The following is a 23182-nucleotide window of genomic DNA, read 5'->3' on the forward strand; positions in this document are numbered from 1 at the left end:
GTCATATTTTTAGTCAAAATCAAACAATAATTAAACATAATTAAAACCAGAGAAGTTTAGTATTAAGATACTTAATACTAGTTAAATACCAAATAAATGGCCAAAGCTTCACTATCAACTCTGCTAGGTCTCAAAGGATAGAAGATGGGATATGTGAAAAGAAGCTGTTCAATGTACTTGTGCAAACGGCAAATGAATCAGATGTGTGTGTGTGATGTGTGTGTGTGTGTGTGTGTGTGTGTGTGTGTGTTGTCCATGTTTCCTTTGGCTTGCTCTTCTTTCCTAGATCCAGTCTCTCTCTTTGTTTTCACATGGTCTCCTAAAAGCTCCTTCACAAATCCTGCCCCCCCATCGAACCCCCCTACATCAACAGCTAGAGCTGACACCTTCAGCAAAGCCCGGAATGGTCTCTATACCAGAAAGGTAATAAAAACAATTTACTGGCTTGGGGCATTTGTGCCTGCTTTATTTATTGAAAGTACACTCTAGAAATACACCCCCCCCCCCCCCCCCCCCACCCGCCGACAGCTGTAGCCTGGGAGCAGATCCTATTAGTGAACAGTGTGTTTCACAGTTCAGCAGCTCGCTAAGGGAATTACGCAAAGCCCAGATTACCTAAAGGACAATCCCCCACCTGTCAGTCGCCGTTGTAAGTCACAGCAGCGGAGGTATTCAGAAGGGGAATAGGGGGCGCTGTGATCTGGGGCAGCATTGGCAGGGTGGGTGGGGGGCGGGGAGAAGAGGCCCTATTGCCAGCACCCATTAGTCAAACTCAATCCCCTCTTTGGGAAGTTTCCGTAAAGTCTGGAGTTTGTCTATGCCTTTGATGTCGGACATAAATAATAAAGCATACACTGGTTTGGAACGGAGGCAGGCCGCTGCTGTGATTCCACTGCTGTCTAACTTCGGCCATGTTTGTGGGCTGGAATTATCGCTGCTCACCGTGTAATTTGCCAGCCGGCAGGATGCGGCCGTGCGAGACGAGGGCGGAGCTCTGCGACTCGCGATGAGCCGCGCAACTACAATTCCACACCTGCGACCGCGTTTGAGGTTTTCTGCATCTGATCGCCTTGCTTTAACAGGCACAATTCATATTTATAGTCAACTGGATCATTAACATGAAACATTCAGTATAAAGTAAACGCAATACAAAATGCGGATATGGCGACAGAAGAGCTGTACAGTAATTCACAAATTCTCTGTAAACTTTCTGACTGTAACAATTTAGCAAAATAAAAAATCATTGCTTAGTAAAGGAACAAATACAAACTATTTTGGAAGAAAAAAAAATACCAAATAACTCCCTCAAGAAGGAAAAGAGACAGTCTGCAGTTGGTAAATGCTCCTCTGGAGGGAGCAACCTGCTGTCCTTTTGCTCTGTTTGATAGCGTCACCTTGAGAGCTCCCCCTAGTGATTGAAGGGTGGAACACCGCTTCAAATAGATGTCCAACACATAGTTAGTAATCTATATTGCTCTGATTGAGCATGGGGGCGTCAGACACTGGAAAACCCTAATGGGAACCATTCATCTGTGCCCATCCTCCTGTCAGCCAGCCAAATATTGGTCGCAGCCAGAAAGGTGCCCCTGCTTTTCACATGTAGCTCCAGTACTTTGTCCTGGAGTGACTGGATGTCGCTGTACTCAATCTGGAAGGAGCAGAGGAGACAAGGAAACCCAAATCACCGTGTGCCAGCAATATAATGAACTACAATGTCAATGGCAAGGAAACAAATCGCACGCTTAAGGACAGTCCCATGGGCTGGCAGAAGCAGCCCTATAGTTCATCCTAGGACAGTGTTCATCGTCTCTTTGCCAGGATTTGAACTGAGCTTCCAGCAAAACGGGAACATCTTTATTGTGGAAGTATATGTGAGGGTACAAGGTTAGGCACAAAAATATGCCTGAATCATTGTCTGAAACTATGGTCCCACCCATCCAATCGAAGACAACAAAAATGGGAATGTTTACAAAGGTAAGGTATTCATCCAAGAAGGGAGAGTCAAGGTAAGGCAGAGATCTCTGACAGAGACTCGACCTGCGGCCCTGCGTCCCTGCTGCCCTGTGTCCCTGCTGCCCTGTGTCCCTGCTGCCCTGCGTCCCTGCTGCCCTGCGTCCCTGCTGCCCTGTGTCCCTGCTGCCCTGCGTCCCTGCTGCCCTGCGTCCCTGCTGCCCTGCGTCCCTGCGTCCCTGCTGCCCTGCGTCCCTGCGTCCCTGTTTCCCTGCTGCCCTGCGGCCCTGTGTCCCTGTTTCCCTGCTGCCCTCCGTCCCTGCTGCCCTGCTGCTGGCAGCATCTCCCCAGACAGCCGGCACCATGACCAGCCAGGTTCCTCACCAGCTCATTGAACGTGGGGTTGCTGCTGTTCCGCACCATGTTCGTCTTCTTCTTGGAGCAATTCCCCGGGTCCGGCCGCAGTCGTGTCACCACATAAGCATCAGGACAAGAGCCATTGGGCATCCTCTGGGTCATGTCGGATGAGAGCACAAGTTAGGGATCACAGCGAATGAGTTACAGTCTCCTAGAGTCGTATATCTACTTTGTACTTGTCTATAATTTCAATACTCCTGGTATTCATTCATGTTCACCAATTATGCAAAGAGTGTCTCATTTAGTCTCTCAGGCTTGGCATACAGTTGAGAGGGCCATATACTTATATGCAGCAGATATTTATGAATACATCTCTGCAGATAAGTCTTAAGTGATTCCCTCAGAAGCTGACACAATAAATCACAAGTGCATAGGAAAACTGCACCAAGCCCTGGGCCCACGGTTCAGAGGTTTAATCTGATTTTAACTATGATTATAAATGGAGCAATTTCCATTTCTTATATATTTGGAGAGCTTCCCCCTTTAGAGTCTTTGACAGATAAAGTATCAAATGGGCTTGAGTGCAAAACAAATTCAAGGAAATAGATCAATTTAATTTCTCCAAGAGGAACACGGTTGGCCAGGCCTACTTATAAAATATTACATATTATATTGTTATATGTGATATTGATATTATTGTATGTGACTGTGACATTGAAAACAGGCAGTCCGGTAAACAACCATAGTGCGAGCGACCAACAAAAGCGGAAAGGCAACAAAGGTGCGGACTCAGGGAACTGACAATGTTCTTGAGGTGCTTGATGAGAATCGTTAGCTTGAGGTCCTTGTAGGTCATACACAGCTGGATCTGAGGTTTGCTTGGCCAGGCCAGGTCTGGAACCCACATGGCAGAAAATGTAAGGCACCATCAGATTCTGGAGCTGCCTCCCTCTGGTTCTGACAACTATCCAGTCACAGGCAGACACTTTATTCATTACCAGAACGTTCCACTAACAACGATATTGGCAGAACTGTGTACATGTAAAAGGGATTAATACAACTATGATCACATGTGAAGGCTGACATTGCGCAGCATGCATATTATAATAAGTAACCGAAGAATTGAAACAGAACATAACGCATAACTCAGAATGATAGCAAGTACCTTTTGTGGACTTTTCTGCTGCATGTGTCTTGGGACCATCAAGAAACAAACTGCACACAAATTCATTCTGTGAGCAGATACAAATGAGGAGAAGAAGCTTCAGCCTTGCGTGATGATTCTCATGTGGTAGATGTGAGAAGGAGGGGCTGCTACTCACGCCTTTGCAGGGACCATTGAAGAGCTCTTTCAGATATTTGTTAAGCAGAGTCATTCTCCTGCTGGCAGTAAAAGACAGCCTGTACCAGCCGGGGAACCTGCACATTACCAGGTATAAAACAGGCTGTTAAATATCCATCAGTGCATTTAATCCAGCTTTGCTTTAGCAGCATGTTCAAATATAGAGAAGATGATGGCAAAATGCTTCTGATTTTCTTCTTCCATAGTGTCCTTTACTCATAAAATAGCCTCTGACACTGAACACCAGTGAGGGCACAGATAACCCCCAACAGCTCAAAGCGATCTACTTAATACATAATAATAACAACAACAAACAACAATAATACTAATATCACAGACATTACACATGAACAGGATGCATCCCACACTTATTCAATTCTTGCAGACACTGATGGAACACTGGAGAACAACATTCCACCTTCAAATCAACAGCACAACAATGCAAACAAATACAATCTACATCAGGAGAGGCGTCTTCCAGGGAGATGTGCTCCGTCCTCTCCGGTCCTGTCTGGCTCCTAACCCACTATCAGAGTCAGTAACACACACCATGGATATGAAATCATTATCCAACACCAGCAGTACATCCAATCTGCCAGAGCCAACGTGCCAACAACATCTGCTCCATATAAAACATTGGGTGGCACGCTAGTGATGGCAGGCAGGTGATGGCAGGCAGGTTATGGCAGGCAGGTGATGGCAGGCAGGTTATGGCAGGCAGGTGATGGCAGGCAGGTGATGGCAGGCAGGTGATGGCAGGCAGGTGTATGTGCTGCTTCTTGCATCTTATGCGTTAAGTTTGTATTTGTAATATACAAGAATGATGATTTTAATATGCCGTGCGTGTGTTTGTTAGTTTATGTTGTAGTGCAAGTACTCAGTAAGATTGAAAAGTGAAATAAGCTGCCCTATGACAGAACCATAGTCACAGAAAGAACTGTCCGCTACCACAGACCTGACATCACACTGATCGACAAACAGAACAAAACCACATACATTACAGACATCACCATACCAGACACACGCAGCCTACAAAAGACACAAACAGATAAAACACGCAAACACACAGACATGACATCCATGGCCACTGGAGAATGGATACAGTGATCACTGCCCCTATTGTTCTTTGCTGCACAGGCCTACAAAAGCCTACAAAAATTACATTTACACCCAAACACAAACATTACAGAACAAAAGCAACATTAATAAGCACAGGCCACCTACTCAGGAAATTTTTTTCACATTTATAAACCTGTCCTGATGTCTTGGCCTTTGCCCGACAGACAATCCGCAGGGATATCCCATAAAACAAACAAACAAATAAAAAACAACAACTACAATTGATGTATTATTGATCCCCTGGGGGGAATTCTCTTTACTGCTGCCCCAACTTGCTCTCTGTAGGTGACAGCAAGCTAGCGGAGAAGGCACTACAACATGTGATAACAGCCATTGTGTTATCATACGCAGAAGAATATCACAGAATTACAATCTTTGTACTCACTGTGGGAGCAAGGACTCCACAAACTTTTTCTGAAGTTCCTTGTGGATCAACTCAAACTCGCTGAAGGTTCTCTCGCAGGTCAGATAACCATCCTCGATTTTCACATGGAGCTCATATGTCTGTTCCAAGGTTCATCATTTCAGTACCATGAAGTGCAGTTAGCGAAATGAGCTATTTAATTTACAAGCAATATGGGCACAACGTGGATTCAAAATACACCACTCCATGGGTTTTCCCCCAGTACTGACATTTCAATCGGAAAATTCGGAAAACAGCAAATTTGCTTACAGGAACATGCCATACTAAATAGTATAAAAATAAGTCTGACTGACCAACTGATTGATTGATTGTTTGGTCGGTTGATTGCTTATGCCTGGCTCATTACCATACACAGTATTTGCTACTGACTTGACGTCTTTATGGCACATTTTATGTCCTTTAATCTTCATGGTTCAGGATTCATCACACTGACGTTCAGCATAAATGAGTGTCCAGGTGTCTGAGGGCCGAGACTTACTACTGTTCTGCCTTTGTCTGAGAACTTCTGGATGACGGCTTCCTGGATGTTGGTGTGGGGGCCGGGCACCGGCTGGGGTGGCTGCCTGGCCTTGAGGGACTGGCCGAAGCTGTGGATCAGGAAGTTGAACTTGACTGGCAGACTCAGGCAAAGGCTGTCCTTAATCATCCTGGTGGAAAAGTCACATAACAGTTGGGTTTCCCATCAGAAGCAGCTAGAAGGCAGGAATAAGCAGCGAGGATACAAACTGGGTGCTAGCAGGTAGGAGGAGGCTATCCAGGCTCTGCTAGGGGAAGGGTAATTATCTACAACCTTTCTTACACTGTAGGGTACCATTCATCAAGACTGAGTTCAGCATCACTTGTATTCTAATCTGTTTTGTAGTTTATTACACTGAGACCAAATTAGACATGTTCACCCTCAAAACTCAAGTCTGTTTACTGTAGCATTCAGCACTTGACTCTAAGGTATAAGAGGAGTGAGAATAACGTATCCTAATCCCTGGGCGTTGAACCTTTGAGTCCCAGCTCTACCTCCTGGACCGCTATGCCACCAGTTGGGGGTACGTACTTAGTGAAGTATGACGCAGCCTCCAGGTCAGAATCCTGAGGTCGGAGGTTGTTGTAGACATACTGCAAATCCTGACTGTTCTTCATCTCTGGTAATCCAGCTCCAGTCATCTACAAGCACCACACGGGAAATAACCGTAGGACACTCCTTTAGTCCAAGCAGCAGCAAAATTTGCAATACAGGTCTTGTGTTGTGATCACGTCTATTTCAGCCTTACTAATGTGGTATTTCTTAGCTCCCTATTCGATATCATCTTACAGCTAATGAACTAATGAACAGGTGTATTGTGTATATAGGGTGGATTTTCAAATACTGGGTGTGATTGGGGGTATTCTCTCCTTCAGAGACATTCTAGAATACAGAGGCGGGTAATTCAGATCCAGAGAGTAAAAGTCCAGACCAAGATTTTGTTTCAACCAACCAGTTTAGTGCTCTGTGACTGTGACTCTTTACATTCAACCCATTGAAACGAAATCTCGCCTTGGACTTCTACTCTCTGGACCTGAACTACCCACCTCTGCTGGAATATGCTCTGGGTTCCTCTCACCAGTTCCAGGAGGCTTAGCAATACAGGGCTGCGCCTGCGGATGGCGTTGTAGGCCTTGCAGCAGAGTTCCACGAAGCTCTGGAATCTCTGCGTCATCTCGCCCCCACCCGTGATGAAGTGGAACATCTCGGACGTGAAGATGAACGGACAGCGGTCTCTGCAAAGCCAGGAGAATCTCCCAGTCAATCAGAAGCTATCCCAGGGGAACAACATTAAGTGAGAACTTATTTCTGCTCTGTTTGTCCCAGATAAAATGAGATCGCAACACAAGAATGGAAGCTGCTGCTATGCATCTCTGAACATGTCTCTGCTGGGTCTGAAACGCTACTTTCCACAGAAACTGTATTTTATCTCCAGATATATTTTATTGCACTGTGAAATTAAATTGAGATTTTAGCTGCTTCCTCACCTCCACTGAATACATACTTTCAAATTACACTTCCATTACATTGCTCATGTAACTCACCTATATTTCATTCTGAATATCTTATTTACAGTGTTCATTTCTCCTACATTCTTGTGTTAATTTCTCCTATATTTTAAGTTAAATAATTCAAGCAATCCCAGGAGCATTGAAATGGATAAGCAAGTAGAAGATGGATGGATGGATGAATGGACTGATGGATGGATGGATGCATGGATGGATGGATGGATGGGAGGTAAAAATGAAATGTCCAGTGTTTCAGCTGTGGAATAACAAGTACAGCTTTGAGTGTTGGGGCTGATCTGTGAGGACAGCTGTAGGGACCTGCCTCTTGATGGTGCCGAACTTCTGGGCGTTGCCCATGATCTTTCCGAAGTCGATATGGAACATGTGCCCACTGTGTTTCAGCATGATGTTGTCGTTGTGCCGATCGCAGATACCCAGGATGAAGGTGGCCACACACCAACCCGCACAGGAATGCAGGAAGTTCATCACAGCCTGCAGGTACAGTGGGAGGGAGGAGCACCTCCTCAGTGAGTCAGCACCTCCCCAGTGAGTCAGCACCTCCCCAGTGAGTCGGCACCAACTTTTCATCCAAAGGAATCACCACCCTTATTTGTACAATAGTATTTACTGAAGCAGTTCTCTGTATAGCTGCAGGGTCCCTCTGGGTGTTGATGGGCTACAGTGGTTTCTTTATTAAATGTTTGTTTACCCATAATTCAAATTTATTCTTTAGCTTTCTGCTCAGCTGCAGTATTAATGGCTCTGAACCGGGAACGGTGCTCGCACCTCCTCAAACTCCTCCTTGGTGCGGTTCCACATGTGGAACCACTTCTCCAGAGTGTCCTCCCGCAGGGGGCCACGGAGCCCCCACTCCTGCTGGATCTGCGCCAGGGTCACTGCCTCAGGAATCACCTCCAGCAGTCCTGGTGTAGGGCCGCCATTTACACACAGACGCACACGCGAGAACACACACAAGAACACGTGTGGGCACACGTTCCCACGGTGGACGGCATGCAGACACATGTGCCTGAGCACCCAGAATTCCTCCTGCCCTTTTTCTGTCTGTCACTGTCACTATGTTGCAAATGATCACTGTGTTGCAGTGTGTACTGTATAAATGATAATGGCAGGAGCAGCCAGCCCCCTTCCAGACCTGCAGAATGTTCGGAATCCCACCTCAGCTTTGATTACATTATTATAGATGCAGAGTTAGGGCTCCCTGTGTGAATCTCACATTAACTCAAATGTGTGATTTAAGTCAACCGTGAGTCAGTGGGATGCCATCTGTACAGGTGTCTCTCCCCAACCCTCCCCCAGTGTGAGGTGACTATAGATTCAATATTCCAGATTCTATTTGTCACATGGACGTGGAGAGGTGGGTGTAGTAGGATAAGACGAAGGCTAAATAGATAATAAATGAAAGGTTATACACAAAAGTACAGCAGGAAGACAGGGTGCAAAACAGCCTTATAAGCAGTTTGCAAATGAGAGACACTAATAATGAACTGGACCACTAATAAGTCATCAGGGTTGCTGGCTGGCATGAGATTTTCATTTCGAGTCTGCACACACATGCACACTTTTACATGTAGGTAACAGTTTTATCACCTTGTAAATAGTCTGTAGGGTTTGCAAACTACCCCAGCATTTTTGTTGAAGCTAACTTTAGGTTTTTAATGGAATAATATAGATTTGCCGTTAGATTTCTTGCGTGAGCGTGAGTCTGAAAGCGTGACTGTCACACCTGATGCATGAGGGCTGGCAACTTCGAGTCATTCGACACGTTTTTGGCCTGAGGACAGAAGCTCTTCTGCAACCTCTCTGCTTTGTCCATCAGACTGTAAAACCCATGGAACCCATTGCAAAGACTCACCTTGGTCTCTTCCAGTGGCGACACACCTGTAAGTGACCATGCGCATGTCCAGGCCGCTCTCCAGCCAAATGCGGTCCATCGCACGGACTGCCTGCAGCACCAGCATGTCCTGCCCCAGGTTCTCGCCAGTCTGCGAGACACATGACCACTCCTGAAACACTCCCCGAACACAAACCCTTGTCAAATGAGGTATTTAAACCATAATGCATGGTGGCCTGGCTAATACCTAGGAGAGGCCTGTGTTTGTACCTTTAGCTTAACCTCCGGTCTTAAAAACAGATGCCTGTGTTTGTACCCTTAGCTTACCCTCCAGTCTTAAAAGCAGAGGCCTGTGTTTGTACCCTTAGCTTACCCTCCTGTCTTAAAAGCAGAGGCCTGTGTTTGTACCCTTAGCTTACCCTCCAGTCTTAAAAACAGAGGCCTGTGTTTGTACCTTTAGCTTAGCCTCCAGTCTTAAAAGCAGAGGCCTGTGTTTGTACCCTTAGCTTACCCTCCAGTCTTAAAAACAGAGGCCTGTGTTTGTACCTTTAGCTTAGCCTCCAGTCTTAAAAGCAGAGGCCTGTGTTTGTACCCTTAGCTTACCCTCCAGTCTTAAAAACAGAGGCCTGTGTTTGTACCTTTAGCTTAGCCTCCGGTGTTAAAAACAAAGGCCTGTGTTTGTACCTTTAGCTTAGCCTCCGGCGTTAAAAGCAGAGACCTGTGTTTGTACCTTTAGCTTAGCCTCCGGTGTTAAAAACAGAGACCTGTGTTTGTACCTTTAGCTTAGCCTCCGGTGTTAAAAACAGAGGCCTGTGTTTGTACCTTTAGTTTAGCCTCCGGTGTTAAAAACAGAGGCCTGTGTTTGTACCTTTAGCTTAGCCTCCGGCGTTAAAAGCAGAGACCTGTGTTTGTACCTTTAGCTTAGCCTCCGGTGTTAAAAGCAGAGGCCTGTGTTTGTACCTTTAGCTTACCCTCCAGTCTTAAAAACAGAGGCCTGTGTTTGTACCTTTAGCTTAGCCTCCGGTGTTAAAATCACCTTGGATTAAATCTTTGACTGACGAACAAACTTTCTGAAAGTGTCAGAGTCCCATATGACCTAGTCATCGATCCTCAATCTTATGCTCGCCTCCAGTCCTCCTTCTATCGTCAAACAGTACCTTACAGATGATGCCAATGTTTCTGCCCAGACTGTCAGCGTTGATAAAGGCTACTCCCAGAGGGGCTGCATTGGAGTTGTGAAATATGCAGGCCTAAAAGAGACAATGAAGAGCTTGAGAGATGTGCAGAACATAACCGGGCTGGGCCACGTAAAGGACAGCAGTGTGGTGGGATCTACCTCTATGTCTACACCCCGCACAAGGAAGGCAGGGTCAAGTGGCAGGCGACACATTAGCTGTCCCTTGAAGAAGTCACTAATTTTGATTCTTTCATGTTTTAAGATATCCTGTAGGGAGCAGAAACAGGATTTGCAAATGCTGTATACCACATTCCACAAGTGCCAGCTGCCACAGAAGTGAGAGGCACACAACGTGACGAAGGCTCCAAGCAGGCCTCTCATACGAAGTCTAACCTTCCTCTTGGTCTTGTCCGCCAAGCGGATCCGCTCTGCCGCTGCCGTGAGCAGCTTGACCAGCTGGTGCTCGTTCTCCAGTTCCTGCCGCAGTTGACGCCCGCAGCAGTACCTGAGTCCAGCCTGTACCTTACTATACCAGCTCTGATAGTGCCTATTTGTCTCCCGGGCATCCTCCAGTAGCCTGCGGAGTACAGAGGAGCCACCAGCCATTACAGCATCGATTGCTGCAGTACCGCTCCCTCTTAGGTGGCCTTCACAGAATGCTTTGAAGAGAAATAAATTCTGCCTATGGGGGATTTTGCCAAGCTATGATACATCAGTGTTCACCATGACCTTTAACCCTGTGACACCTGATCCTGATGAGACGCCGATCTCGCACTCACCAGTAGAGCTGATGAGCCATGCGGACATTCTGCAGGGATCGGGACAGCAGGAGGAGAACCAGGGGTCCATCCAGGTTCCATTCCAGCTTCAGAGCCTGTGGATGGATGGGGGGGTAGTTTAGTCCACAGCTGCTGAGATTGCCAGGCCGTAGAGCCAGAGCCCTCACCTGAACCAGCTGAGGGAGATAGCCCTCCAGCTCCACATCTGAGAGCTGCTCCAGACGCTGGACTGCCACCCTGCGCACATTTTGGTCCTGGAAGCTGGACACACAGCAGGACAACATGGCATATGACAGTGGCACTGGCGGAAGCTGGCTAACCGCTTCACAGCAGTTGTGCTTCATTTCAAATCAAAAACTGTACAAATTCCTGCTGGCGAATGCCATGAAATCCCACCAATCACTGAGTAGGAAAAGGGCCTCCTCCGGGTTACGCAGTGGCCAGTGTTCCAGAATGCCGTAGATCTCTGACAGGTCTTCTGGTGTCCACTGTGGGGCGCCGGAGAGGAGAAGGTGCAGGTAGGTGTTGTCTTTGTTGCACGAGTGCCGTTTGCTCCAAAGGAAGGCCTTTTCATTGTCTGTCAAGCTGGGACACGAATTCGAGGACGAGGTGTCAGTTGAGGATGCTAGAGGAATACACGGGACGGCCAAAATGGGCAGGTCATCTTCTGTTAGCCCCCCTCCCGGCGAGCGAGGATGACTCACAAGGATACGCTGTGCTTCTGGGACACGTCCACAATCTTCTTGTGTAGCTCCTCGAAGGGTGGGGTGACAAACAAGGAGCAGGGCAGTGACTTTGGTCTCTTATACATCCACCTGTGTGTATCCGGAAACTCCACCTGGCATGTGGAAGACAGATAAATAAACAGTCCCACTCGGTCCGGGATTGGAGTGCTGATCTGGCTTAAGTACAAGGTACAAGGAAAACCTGTGGGACCAGTAACCAGCTAATGCAATCTTGGGGGGGGGGGCTGATAAGAGGAACAATAAAATATCATGCCAGAACACTGTTGGCACTACATACACTAGCTGATAGGAGTGAGGTGTATGTGCAATATCCAAGGTTTGCCACCAGGGGGCAGCAACTTTAATTGCTCACCTGTAGAATGACTCCTGTGGCTTGCCTGTGGCTATCTGACACTCCAGGTGTTGGTGGTTCAGTCAGTTCTTCGACTGCAGACATGCTCAGCAGAACTGTGCCGCTGACAAGTTGGCTGAGAGAGACAGCAGGTCATCATTAACATCCATGGTCCGCCCATTACCATCCACACAGGCCATAATAAAGCTAAACTTAAACTCAGCCATCATCGTTAGCAGGAAGAGCAGAGTCGGGACCGGAAACGCCACGGAAAGAGGCATGTCATGACACGACGTGTTACTGCCATGCGATGAGCCTCTGCGTTCAACATCACCGACTCCACATCAGCACCCCCCTACACATACAGAGCAAATGCCACCTACTTGTCAGCGAAGAGGGGCAGGACAGCCCATCGCAACAGCTCCGGGGTCTTCCCCTGCTTCGAGCCCAGCAGACGGAAGGTCAGCATGGACTCATAAGGCAGGCTGTTGATCTGAATTGGGAAGCTCATCCTGAGGTTCAGGGCAGGAGAAACACAAAGCTGTCAGGGGTCAGCGTCAAGGTCAAGCAATGATCCAGCCTCAGAACTATCGTCCACAAGCAGAAGAGTGGATCTTACTTCCTGCTGCACTGTAGCTTATTTCCCAGAGACAGGATCGTGCTGATGTTCTCCGAGAGTCCAGCCTCACACAGCTGCTTCGAGCCGTAGGTCAGTGCACAGGAGATGCAGAAGTAATCAAGACTGGATGTGACCAAAGGGACAAATGAAGGATGGCTTCAGAGGAAGCTGATGCTTAATGCTTATCACGAGAGGGAAGACAAAGCGATTCGTATAAATATTTCATGTGAATATTTCAAAAGAATCTGTACGCACACAGAACAAAAGAATGGTTAAAAAAGGGTTTTAAAGTGCATTACTCGCTTTCAAAAAAGGAGGTCAAGGCAGAGAGACAAAAGCCAACTTTAAACGCAGACTGGACCTGTTTATTTATTCATGATTGATGAAATCCGCAGCTCAGACTTGCGACAGATGGCACACCTTGCTATGAGTTTGGCTTCATTGTGATAAATTAAACATGTCAGACTCTCTTTAATCGCTTGGCTTCTTTAATAGCGATATTCACACAGTGGAATGTCTCCACACACTGCTGCCTTTACGTTTCTGCACTGTCACTGCTACCGGGGAGGTATGGTAGCTATCTTGCATAGCACTTTCACCTCACAGATGTAGAGTTCAAGATTCAGATGTAGCCCCTGTTTTGTGTATGGAGTTATTGTACTGCCTAACCTTAAATTTGGAGTGGGCGACATGACAAAAATATAATCACAATTGTTTTTCAGGCAGGATCACAATATCCACGATCTAATAACGATTCTTTGTCACGTCCGTTTTTAAGAGTATTTTGCAAATTACCGCATGGTTGTTGCAGCTGATGCACTCACATTGACTGTCAGCATATCCTTTCAGTAAAATGTTCGTGGTGTTGCCGTCAGACGCGTGAAACTTACCTGTGCAAATAGGTTTTTGCGCGGTGTCAGTTTTGGAAAATCCGACCAAGTTCCATATTACCAATGTTGAATTCTTTTTAGAAACCGACTCCTCCATGTCGTCCGTGCAGCTGCGTCATGTTGTGGATTGTGTTGCATGTTGGGACGAGTGAACGAAAGGTAGCGGGGAAGAAATCCTAGGTGCTACCGATGAATTTGTCGATTTAGCTGACAAAACAACTTTAATGCGCGGATGAGCCGCAGAACCACAGCTGACAGAACTACGCTAACAATCTCTCCATAAAGGCTGATTGCAGAGACATTTTCACCAGGTCCAATCTAATATTGTCAGATAGCACCACCACTGTCTTAAATCATTTCCAAGGTAGCCTGGAATCTCATCTGGAGAGGATCTGTCACACTCAGGCAGGGACGAGACTCTTCTAACTACTCAAAGTCGAGAAGACCAGCTAAACTGCTCACATACCTGGTTATCCAGCTGGGCTCCAGCTTGTAGAGGGCGGCCAGATCGAGCTGGAGGATTTCGCCGTTGTCGGCCACGTCGGCGCAGAGGGGCTGGGGATCACGGAATGGCTGCTCGCTTTGGTAGTCGGAGTCAAAGTTGCTGAAGAATATGTGCAGCAGCTGGCTGAGGGCTTGGTTAAGCCGTAGCACCACTGGGCCCAAAATGAGAAAAGAAGGCACTGTAATCGCTGTCAGCACTGTATTCGCTGTCAGCACTGTAATCGCTGTCAGCACTGTATTTGCTGTCAGCACTGTAGTCGCTGTCAGCACTGTAATCGCTGTCAGCACTGCACCTGACCCCCAGCCATCTGACGCCTCTCCATAAGACTAACAAAAGACCCATCATTCCTAAATTATTTCACCATCTGATGTCATTAAGAGGAATTTCTGTTCCAATATGTTCTATAGGCCCATGTGAATAGATTTTAGTCTGGAAATGATCGATATTTCACTGATGGAAATATCTAATACCGACCAACACCTGTTCCACTTTGGCCGATGCGCTCAGCATATTAAACCTCATCCCTATGTCATTTTGGCATTAAAACACGTGAATCCCGCCTTGTCCGATACGGTTTTTAATCCTACGTTTCCCATGACCCCTTGGTGTTACCAAAGGGCAGAGAAGAGTCCAGAACATGGCAGCACAGGAAGGACATGAAAGCAGGGCTGTTGGATCACATCCAACAAAGGCGCATGTCGAGCGATGAGGTGTCGGCCAGTCTGCAGGCTTACCTCCCTCACATTCCACGCGAGTCTGAAATCGGAAGAACACACACAATGTGTCAGGACCAAACCTTTATTTACGGCTATTGGTCAACAGGTTTGATGTATTGAGCCAAAGAGGCATATGTGTTGTTTATTCTTTTGCATGAACAAATAATATCAGGTAACCCTTAATCGTCCGGGACGGAATGCGCTACCATTCTCAGATGCTTGGTTCTCTGGAGTACACCGACGGCATCTTCCAGTTCTCTCGTGGAAACTCCACACAGCAAACTGCTAATTGTCTGGACCTCTTCTGCTATTGCGCCCACGTTGTTTCCATACTGCAAGGTGTATGAATTGGTTCAAATTCAGTAGCAGTTCGGTTTCGATATTGTAGTGAATAATTCTGCCAGTCCTAAGGAGACTCAAAAGAAAAACCACCATTCAGCAGGACACGACGGAAATATCACACCTGGCTTCGCATGAGTTCCCGAATCTCTTTGCTGTAGTACTTCAGGTGGGTCTCCAGAGCAGTTCTGAGGGAAGCAGATTCAATGAGAACATTTTTTTACTATTCATTTACTCATCAAACACTTTTTTTCCAAAGCAAAATACAAAACACAAGCAGGGTCAGGCAATCCATGGAGTGACTGAGGATTATGAGCCTTGCTAAGGGGCCCGACAGAGACATCACCTTACCAACCTTGAGATGTGATTGCAATGTTTCCGACTCAGAAGCACAGTGTCCTAACATACTGAACCACACACAACCCCCAATATGGGAAGACTGGCGGTGTACGATTCATCTCTGACCGAGGCTCGTTTCTTAGACCAATACAAGACCATTATATTACTTGAATGGTACTTCTGTCTAATATCTAATGTGTGAAACACTGGGGAATATATTTACTGACACTGAGAAGAGCAGTACAAACATATTTACCTATTAAAATACAAACAAAATGTTTCTTGGGAAAGACAAAGGTGTATCCTGTCTTGTTCATCACTTTTCACCACATCATATATATGGTAAACAGTAACGTATATAAAGGTACGTTTACCTCGATGTGTTGAAGACAAAAGCAGAACCCAAAAGGCGATTTATGTCAAAGGGGCAGCTGTCATCTTCATGCTAGAGAAGAAGTTGTTTTACCTTCTCAATTTCGCATTTGCAAAACGCAAGAGACGCAAAATATTTCCACAGCTGTCATAACAGGAGAGGGCAGTGACGGCGCTCACATCGCGGGCCAGAGTCTCCTTCGCGTGGTCCTGATGCAGGAGTCTGAGTGAAACTTGCAGGCGTAACCTCTGGCACGTCAGGATGCTCTCATGCATTCCTAGCATTTCCTCACTGAGGAGAGAGCGTAGGGCAAGCGAGACAGGACTAATGAAACACAGATTAACGATGGTGTACACTGCTACGATAATGTCGCTAAGAAGATAACGTCGCACTACTGCACTGTGATTCAGGTATTCACCTTTAAACTGTACGACTACTTTGTATATAATATTATTGTTTCATGTTATCTTATTTTGTAAAGCACCAAATGTTTTGCTGTCAACCCCCCCCCCCCCCCCAAAAAAAAAACTACATCCACAGAACAGCTGGGCTGGATTTCCAGGATCAACACAGTCAAAGGCTTAGATGATGTTCCTCACTTTTTTAGGAACTCCTCGGAGTCACAGAACTTCAGGAGGTGCTGGCTTGCATCAGCATCAGTGGCCTTCAGCACGAAGCAGACCATCTCTATCAGGTTCCGCACCGTCCTGTTGACTGTGACAGAGGACGCCTGGCTGACACCTTTAGCAGCATGTAGCGGCCCGCGTTTTTACTACATTCCAAAGGCATGTAACTCTCTAAGGCACAAAAACAATTCAATACTCAAAATCCACTGTTCTGCCACCTGCTTATGAAATACAGACTAAAGGTAAAGGGACGGTGGAGAAGGGAACAGCCATCGGAAGGCACACATTTACACATATGAGCAACTCAGATGCACCAATGCCCCTAACTGACTTTAGGTTCTGGGAGGAGACCATGTGACTCAAAGGAGCCCCAGGAAGAACATGGGAAGAGCACAGGAAGAACACGGGAAGAGCACAGGAAGAACATGGGAAGAGCACAGGAAGAACACGGGAAGAGCACAGGAAGAACACGGGAAGAGCACGGGAAGAACACGGGAAGAGCACAGGAAGAACATGAGAAGAGCACAGGAAGAACATGGGAAGAGCACAGGAAGAACACGGGAAGAGCACAGGAAGAACACGGGAAGAGCACAGGAAGAACACGGGAAGAGCACAGGAAGAACATGGGAAGAGCATGGGAATAACACGGGAAGAGCACAGGAAGAACATGAGAAGAGCACAGGAAGAACATGGGAAGAGCACAGGAAGAACATGAGAAGAGCACAGGAAGAACATGAGAAGAGCACAGGAAGAACACGGGAAGAGCACAGGAATAACATGGGAAGAGCACAGGAAGAACACGGGAAGAGCACAGGAAGAACACGGGCAGAGCACAGGAAGAACACGGGAAGAGCACAGGAAGAACATGAGAAGAGCACAGGAAGAACATGGGAAGAGCATACAGACTTCATATACACAGGGAACCTCCAGCACTGCAGGTCTGAGGTGACAGGCCTACTCAGTGCCTGGCCCAAAACTCAACATATAAACAGAAACACACATGACATAATAATTTTGATTATTTCCTCCATGGCAGCTCACAACACAGTGACTCACGAGGGGTTGTGAACGCGACCGGATGTGGCAGCCACGAAGCAGTCATGCTGATGTGAACCATATCGTCCTCCTGCAAGCTGGGATGGAGGGGTGAGATGCGACCCCACACCAGCCCAGGGTTGAACGTCCTGTCACTGTGCGGGTAACACTGCATCAGCCTGGAATGGCAGAGAACGCAGCTAAACACATCACTGAATATCAGGAAACGTTCGTCCTTGTCTCACTGGAGTGAATCCGAGTGCAGAATGAAACGCTTTCTGGATTACAGTGACAGGCATAACCACATAGGAAAGGAGAAGTAGCACATGCACCCGAGACAAAAACAGGGACAGGTGTAACACAACAACCTTAGGGCCCTATTCCACCATCAGGCGCGAAAGTGCTTTTCACACGTAAAACGTTTTGTGCACTTTTGAGATGTGCATATTCTCCTGTCCGTGCAAAAAGTCTAATTAGTTCATCGCATAAAAAAAGAGGAAAACGTGGAACAGGAAATTTGTGATTCATCACATGAATCTAATTCAAGGAACAGCTTACTACACCTATATGGGTCATTCTTAGAAACCTGAGAATTTTTTTGAAAAGGAAATGTTACAATGAAATACAGTATAACCGTATCTTTTTAAATATATTAAAATTATGTCATTTCTTGTTGTGATTTAATGATTTTTTCAACCATTTGCCAAAACTCTCATTACTGTAAGGGTTTTAAGATCAAATAACATAAAACTAGATCATGTGCTTTTAAATCTTCCAACTCAATTTTTGTCAGAGTTTTTGGTAAGCGGACGGGCAGGAAGGATCGGGCAGGCGGGCAGGTAGGATCGGGCAGGCGGGCAGAAATGATCGGGAAGGCGGGCAGGAAGGATCGGGAAGGCGGGCAGGAAGGATCGGGCAGGTGGGCAGGAAGGATCGGGCAGGTGGGCAGGAAGGATCGGGAAGGCGGGCAGGAAGGAGCAGGCAGGCAGGAAGGATCGGGCAGGTGGGCAGGAAGGATCAGGCAGGTGGGCAGGAAGGATCAGGCAGGCGGGCAGGAAGGATCGGGCAGGCAGGCAGGAAGGATCAGGCAGGCGGGCAGGAAGGATTGGGCAGACGGGCAGGAAGGATCAGGCAGGCGGGCAGGAAGGATCGGGCAGGTGGGCAGGAAGGATCGGGCAGGTGGGCAGGAAGGATCGGGAAGGCGGGCAGGAAGGAGCAGGCAGGCAGGCAGGAAGGATCAGGCAGGCGGGCAGGAAGGATTGGGCAGACGGGCAGGAAGGATCAGGCAGGTGGGCAGGAAGGATCGGGCAGGCGGGCAGGAAGGATCGGGAAGGCGGGCAGGAAGGAGCAGGCAGGCAGGCAGGAAGGATCGGGCAGGCGGGCAGGAAGGATCAGGCAGGTGGGCAGGAAGGATCGGGAAGGCGGGCAGGAAGGAGCAGGCAGGCAGGCAGGAAGGATCAGGCAGGCGGGCAGGAAGGATCGGGCAGCCAGGCGAAAGTCGGGAAAAAGCTACGGATAGAACGGGACATAAGATAGAACTAACATCAATGACGGACAACAAGACAGCGCAAGACGTGGACTAAATACACAGAAGACATGGCGAAATAACAAGGTACAGCTGATTGGGAAAGCACACGAGGATAATCAGGGGGGCGTGGCACACACGAGGATAATCAGGGGGGCGTGATACACATGGGGAGGGGGCGTGGCACACACGAGGAGGGGGCATGGCACAAACGAGGAGGGGGCGTGGCACACACGAGGATCGGATGAGCTGGGCGTGACAATATGATGTATTTTTTTGCAAAATTTTTTTGTTAGTTTGTTAGTTGTAGTTTTTTTTCCTGTAACTCTTGCCCTGGATTTGATTAAATACTTTATTTAGGGCTCCAGAAAAGGGTTGGACCCCCTGAATCTGCCAGGGTATCCGTGCCCCTACTGCGCCCCTGGGTAGGGCCCCTGTAAAGTGCCGGGCCCCCTGAATCTGCCGGGGTATCCGTGCCCCTACTGCACCCCTGGGTAGGGCCCCTGTAAAGTGCCGGGCCCCCTGAATCTGCCGGGGTATCCGTGCCCCTACTGTGCCCCTGGGTAGGGCCCCTGTAAAGTGCCGGGCCCCCTGAATCTGCCGGGGTATCCGTGCCCCTACTGCGCCCCTGGATAGGGCCCCTGTAAAGTGCTGGACCCCCTGAATCTGCCGGGATATCCGTGCCCTTACTGTGCCCCTGGGTAGGGCCCCTGTAAAGTGCTGGACCCCCTGAATCTGCCGGGGTATCCATGCCCCTACTGCGCCCCTGGATAGGGCCCCTGTAAAGTGCTGGACCCCCTGAATCTGCCAGGGTATCCGTGCCCCTACTGCGCCCCTGGATAGGGCCCCTGTAAAGTGCTGGACCCCCTGAATCTGCCGGGATATCCGTGCCCCTACTGTGCCCCTGGGTAGGGCCCCTGTAAAGTGCCGGGCCCCCTGAATCTGCCGGGGTATCCGTGCCCCTACTGCGCCCCTGGGTGGGGCCCCTGTAAAGTGCTGGACCCCCTGAATCTGCCAGGGTATCCGTGTCCCTCTGACTCTCCTAGACAGTAGTGCACCTAGAATGCAGACATAAAACATCTGAATTCCTCCCCAAGATGGTCGCCACCTCAGGGAGCCCCATCCCAGATACATTTTATATACAGATGCTCCTCAAGTTAATGGTGGGATTTTGTTCTGATGTAAATATCGGTGAATATGAATATGATATGATAACAGTACAATACACTGTAAATCAGTATGAGATGTTCAGGCTCACGATCGCTACAGACCGGAAACATGGCTGTGTGGACGCTGACATCACCCTGTATCAGCATACAGCAAATCGCTATGGTTACACTGCTAATGCACCATCGTGACGTTACAGTGTCGTATCTGTGTACACTCAGGCATCTCAAAATTTGCATTCAAAGACGTAGTTAAGAACATTTATAGTGCGTCTATAAAATGCTGTGCATTTTACTCCACAAACCGAAATTGTGATCCTTACCTGGAGACAGACCTACGAAATGCAGAAAGTCTGTCATTACTGTCCTCTGGTGTGTCGATCAGCTTTAGGGTCCAGTCACCCTAAGCGAGACAAAAAGTAATTCACACGCTGATCAAGCAAAACAGTATATGTGGCAGCAACAGGAATCTCCTCCCTCCTGTCATTCATTCCAAACACACTTCCTCGATGCCTCCGATTGGCCCGGCTCTCATTCAGTGAGTCAGTCTCCTGGACACGCGGACAGTGGTACTTACGCTGTTGTCTGCGGTATTGGCCCGGCCCAGTCGACTTGGAGGGTTACTGGTGGGTACGGAAGTACAAGAGAGAGGTCTGTTTGGCTTCACGGGCTGTGCGCTGATGGCCCGAGAGCGAGGGGGCAGGGGTGGATTTCGACCCCGGTCGTCCTGGACAGCAGATTCAGCAGAGTTACCTTTTGGGGATCGGGGGGGTACGGGTGGCGGGTTACACTGGTGATGAAATGGCGGGGGGACCAGGGGAGCGGGCTGATCCCGAGGCGGGACGTCCGGCCGGACCATCGTAGAATGCTGGACCGGGACAGAGTTGTATATATCTTGCTCATTATCATTTAAGAATATACCCAGCCTGTGAGCTAAAGCCATTTCCAGGTGATCCATCAGGGGCAGCGGAGTGTCACTGTCCCTCCCCGGGACCCAGAAGGTGTCTTTCTGAGAAGGATCCATCATTGGTGGAAAAGCTTTAGACTGGAACTGACTGGAGTCCAATGGAATCGCTCATCTTCTGTCATCACGCTGTCTGCAACTTTAGGGACACAGAATAATAGAATTATCACTCGATTTGTGGAATTTTCGTTAACTAGCTACACCAGAATAAACGATGGCGGTTCATAGTGACAGCCGTAATTACAGTCATGCCCTGTTGAAATGTGAATCTTGTTGAGCTTTAAGAAACCAGAAGCGCAGTTAGACCGTTGAAAACAAAACAGCAGTCCGCCCCAGCTCCAGCAGTACAGCCCCATAAAGGTATAATGATTAACTGCGAGCGAACGGCACGTGGCCCGTCTCTAACCGGCAGAGAGGTTTGAATGTCAGCCGGCACGTTTTCCCAGTATGTTTTCCCGGCTCTTTTCCCGGTTCATGATTATCTCTGCAGGACCCCGGAGCCTTGTCCACGAGGCAAGTCATTCATTGGCTGCCCTTGTTGACAGAAATTACATGTTGCACTTTGAACAGTAATCTATGCACACCACACTTAGACCTTTTCTTCCGTTGTTCATTTCTTATTGTTATTTAAAAAATATATATATATATTAGTCTATGGAATGTCAGTTCTCTACTTAAAATCAATTTCTTAAAAAAGACCTTAATGTCTGACTTTGTTCTTTGCCACAAATGTCCCCAGGCTGGTGAACATTGAAGCACCTTATATAAAGCAAAACTAGAGGCAGCTCCTACCGTTATCAGGTATATTTTTCCATGTTTGAGGTATAAGTTATCCAGTTAGCTCCACCAGCTCCTGCAGACTGCTCTCCTGTGCAGACCATAAACTTACCTCACTGCACTTAGGCATCAGAGGACTTATCAAGCCTTCGGAGGGTAAAATGTAACGCCCAACTGAAGGAGAAAAAAAACAGCTTCTTCCAGAGAGCATGTTCGCAAACTCCAACCCCTTAATCTGATTGGTCATCTGCCAAACTGGCTGCTTACAAGAATACCTTCCACAATACAACATGCAACGTCACCTAACAGTGTAATGCAATCCTTCTGTGACGTTTCAGACGCTTAGTCCCTGTAGGGGCGGCCAATCCCTAGAGTAACCGGGGTTAAGGGCCTCGCTCAGGGGCCCAGTGATGACGTCACTCTGCTGACCCTGAGATTAGAACCAGTGACCTACTGACCACACAGCTTCCAACCCCCCTGATCCACACAATGTTACAGCCCTGTTGTTAGGTGTGTTACTAAAATGACAACACAGACGACAGGACTTCATGCTAAAAATATGCCAAACATCCGCCTGCTGTATGGATAAAGCTGTCAGGCGAGCTCGCTGTGTACATTTACTGGAAGAAATGTCACCAAGAACAGCAAGTGCTTTCGATAAAGGCTTTCGACAGATCATTACTGGAAATGGCAGAAGATTTTTACAGTAATAATCATGATCACTCTTTTCCGATTAATTATACAGTAATAAACCATTTCTAAAGAATTTCAGCTGATGAAAATATACATTTAGTTGACTGAATGGCAGACTATATCATTTTCATTAATTTAATAAACGCAGCAACCCATACACGAAATTTATTTGCATAAGTAGCTTTCATGCATTACGTTGAAATGGCGTGGAATGGGAAGATTTTATTTAAAAAAAAAATTGCAAGACGAAAAGAAAATAAAACGAGAAACAATACAGGTATGACATGAAATGTAAAATAATGTAGGCCTACGATAAAAAGAAAATTAAAGGAGCCGCAAGATCAGAAGGGCACAAAACTTATAAAATCTTAAGCAAAAACCTATTTATGTAAAGTGAGCGTTTTTTAAGAGGTTAATGAAACCCAGGTGCATTAAATGCAAATGCGCTCCATTCATGATCCAGCAGAGAGTATTAACGGGCATGTTCATAAGCAGCCATAAAGTGTATATATA

At 47.5% G+C, this 23182-nt stretch overlaps 1 protein-coding gene and 1 long non-coding RNA gene across 6 annotated transcripts; both read right to left on the bottom strand.

The window, feature by feature from the left end:
• Positions 1–523: 523 nt before the first annotated feature.
• pik3c2g (phosphatidylinositol-4-phosphate 3-kinase catalytic subunit type 2 gamma) lies at positions 524–22711 on the bottom strand. Of its 5 annotated transcripts, none has more exons than XM_049019622.1 (34): positions 21992–22710; positions 21606–21733; positions 20813–21338; positions 20559–20638; positions 17566–17723; positions 16483–16597; positions 16063–16174; positions 15885–15955; positions 15296–15359; positions 15039–15164; positions 14851–14872; positions 14078–14267; positions 12722–12844; positions 12486–12614; positions 12124–12238; positions 11730–11863; positions 11422–11610; positions 11193–11286; positions 11026–11120; positions 10640–10823; positions 10406–10513; positions 10227–10319; positions 9091–9220; positions 8004–8140; positions 7540–7709; positions 6788–6944; positions 6241–6350; positions 5671–5839; positions 5154–5272; positions 3630–3726; positions 3473–3539; positions 3110–3201; positions 2335–2460; positions 524–1648 (listed from the first exon to the last, which is right to left on the bottom strand). In XM_049019622.1, exons 3-34 carry the CDS (start codon positions 21260–21262, stop codon positions 1496–1498), a joined length of 4179 nt encoding a protein of 1392 aa, XP_048875579.1. In that variant the 5' UTR covers positions 21263–21338; positions 21606–21733; positions 21992–22710; the 3' UTR covers positions 524–1495. The 5 variants fall into 5 exon arrangements, 4 of the variants coding, with proteins under 4 accessions (XP_048875579.1, XP_048875603.1, XP_048875589.1 ...); XM_049019646.1 differs by lacking the exon at positions 21606–21733 and having other exon boundaries at positions 20813–20962; positions 21157–21338; positions 21992–22709; XM_049019632.1 differs by lacking the exon at positions 21606–21733 and having other exon boundaries at positions 22089–22710.
• On the bottom strand, positions 9237–10219 carry LOC125746135 (uncharacterized). The gene is made up of 3 exons (XR_007398858.1): positions 9662–10219; positions 9570–9615; positions 9237–9523 (listed from the first exon to the last, which is right to left on the bottom strand). It is a non-coding gene; the product is annotated as an uncharacterized LOC125746135 (long non-coding RNA).
• Positions 22712–23182: the final 471 nt, after the last annotated feature.

This window comes from Brienomyrus brachyistius, chromosome 1 (assembly GCF_023856365.1).
Source record: "Brienomyrus brachyistius isolate T26 chromosome 1, BBRACH_0.4, whole genome shotgun sequence".
NCBI classification, from domain to species: domain Eukaryota; kingdom Metazoa; phylum Chordata; class Actinopteri; order Osteoglossiformes; family Mormyridae; genus Brienomyrus; species Brienomyrus brachyistius.

Bases quoted from the DNA above. Each gene is read 5' to 3' on its own strand.
- pik3c2g (XM_049019632.1), bottom strand. From the start codon at position 21,262: ATGATGGATCCTTCTCAGAAAGACACCTTCTGGGTCCCGGGGAGGGAC. The intron at 14,873-15,038 runs GTAGCGCATTCC...TTCCGATTTCAG, and splicing joins GAACCAAGCATCTGAGAATG to ACTCGCGTGGAATGTGAGGG. The intron at 11,287-11,421 runs GTGGGATTTCAT...CTGTGTGTCCAG, and splicing joins CTTTTCCTACTCAGTGATTG to CTTCCAGGACCAAAATGTGC.